Raw genomic sequence first — 1,464 nt, forward strand, 5'->3', positions numbered from 1 at the left:
GGAGATGTTTTGAAGAGGGAGGGGGATGTTTATCCCCTGAACGTTCACGGGAGGGGGGTGCCCGCTCCCCCCCACGCAGGATCAGTGGGGTGACAGTGACACCAGCCTGAGGGAGGGGGGTAGGAGGACCCTGGGTGTGTTTCCCCCCCCTCACTGAGGGTTTTCTCCCCCCGCCCTGGGGCAGGAGGTCTGTGTCTGCTCGGTGCTTACGCAGACAGCGACGAGGAGGAGGGTGAAACCCCGGAGAAATCAGCCCGTTCTGCGGACGCCAATGGCAGCGGCTCGGCAGACATCGACAGCACCCTGGCAAACTTCCTGGCGGTTAGTGCCGGGGGGGTGGGGGGAAGAAGAGGGGGGGCAGTTCCCTTTTGGGAGGAAGAGGGTGGTTTCACGCTTTCCTGCCCTCATGAGCTCTTTTCACTCCGTCTGAGCTCTGACGGTGACGTCGGGATGTTGTTTTCCCAGGAGATCGATGCCATCACGGCTCCGCCGCAGCCCACCGAGCCTTCAGCCTCCTCCTCCTCTTCCTCTGTGCCCCCCCCCACGCCCCCCCGCCCGGAGCCGAAGGAGTCAGGCTCGGGCCAGTCCTCGGGCACCGCTAATGGGGCGGGCTCAGCGCCGGCCCCCGAGTGGCAGTACGACACCCAGTGCTCGCTGGCAGGAGGTCCTACGCAGGATCAGTGGGGTGACAGTGACACCAGCCTGAGGGAGGGGGGTAGGAGGACCCTCGGTGTGTTTCCCCCCCCCTCACTGAGGGTTTTTTCCCCCCGCCCCGGGGCAGGAGGTCTGTGTCTGCTCGGTGCTTACGCAGACAGCGACGAGGAGGAGGGTGAAACCCTGGAGAAATCATCCCGTTCAGCGGACGCCAATGGCAGCGGCTCGGCAGACATCGACAGCACCCTGGCAAACTTCCTGGCGGTTAGTGCCGGGGGGGTGGGGGGAAGAAGAGGGGGGGCAGTTCCCTTTTGGGAGGAAGAGGGTGGTTTCACGCTTTCCTGCCCTCATGAGCTCTTTTCACTCCGTCTGAGCTCTGACGGTGACGTCGGGATGTTGTTTTCCCAGGAGATCGATGCCATCACGGCTCCGCCGCAGCCCACCGAGCCTTCAGCCTCCTCCTCCTCTTCCTCTGTGCCCCCCCCCACGCCCCCCCGCCCGGAGCCGAAGGAGTCAGGCTCGGGCCAGTCCTCGGGCACCGCTAATGGGGCGGGCTCAGCACCGGCCCCCGAGTGGCAGTACGACACCCAGTGCTCGCTGGCAGGAGGTGAGCACCTCAGACCCTCGTTTTTGGGGTTCACAGATTGATGATTCAAGGATTGGAGCTTCTCCCTTATGAGGAGAGACTGAGAGAGCTGGGACTCTTTAGTCTGGAGAAGAGAAGGCTGAGGGGAGACCTTCTCAATGCCTACAAGTATCTCAAGGGAGGGTTGAAGGAGGAGGGAGCCAGACTCTTTTCAGTGGTTCCCA

The 1,464-nt window shown here is 63.4% G+C and overlaps 1 protein-coding gene across 1 annotated transcript in view; it reads left to right on the forward strand.

Moving 5' to 3' along the window:
* Window positions 1-1,464, forward strand: part of FNBP4 (formin binding protein 4) — a 17,143-nt gene that overhangs the window by 1,467 nt on the left and 14,212 nt on the right. Inside the window, exons 3-5 of the mRNA XM_014948783.1 lie at window positions 185-321; window positions 466-918; window positions 1,063-1,261. Of these exons, the coding sequence (XP_014804269.1) occupies window positions 185-321; window positions 466-918; window positions 1,063-1,261 (789 nt within the window). The remainder of the gene's footprint in view (window positions 1-184; window positions 322-465; window positions 919-1,062; window positions 1,262-1,464) is intronic.

Source organism: Calidris pugnax, unplaced genomic scaffold, assembly GCF_001431845.1.
Source record: "Calidris pugnax isolate Ruff unplaced genomic scaffold, ASM143184v1 scaffold107, whole genome shotgun sequence".
Lineage (NCBI taxonomy): Eukaryota > Metazoa > Chordata > Aves > Charadriiformes > Scolopacidae > Calidris > Calidris pugnax.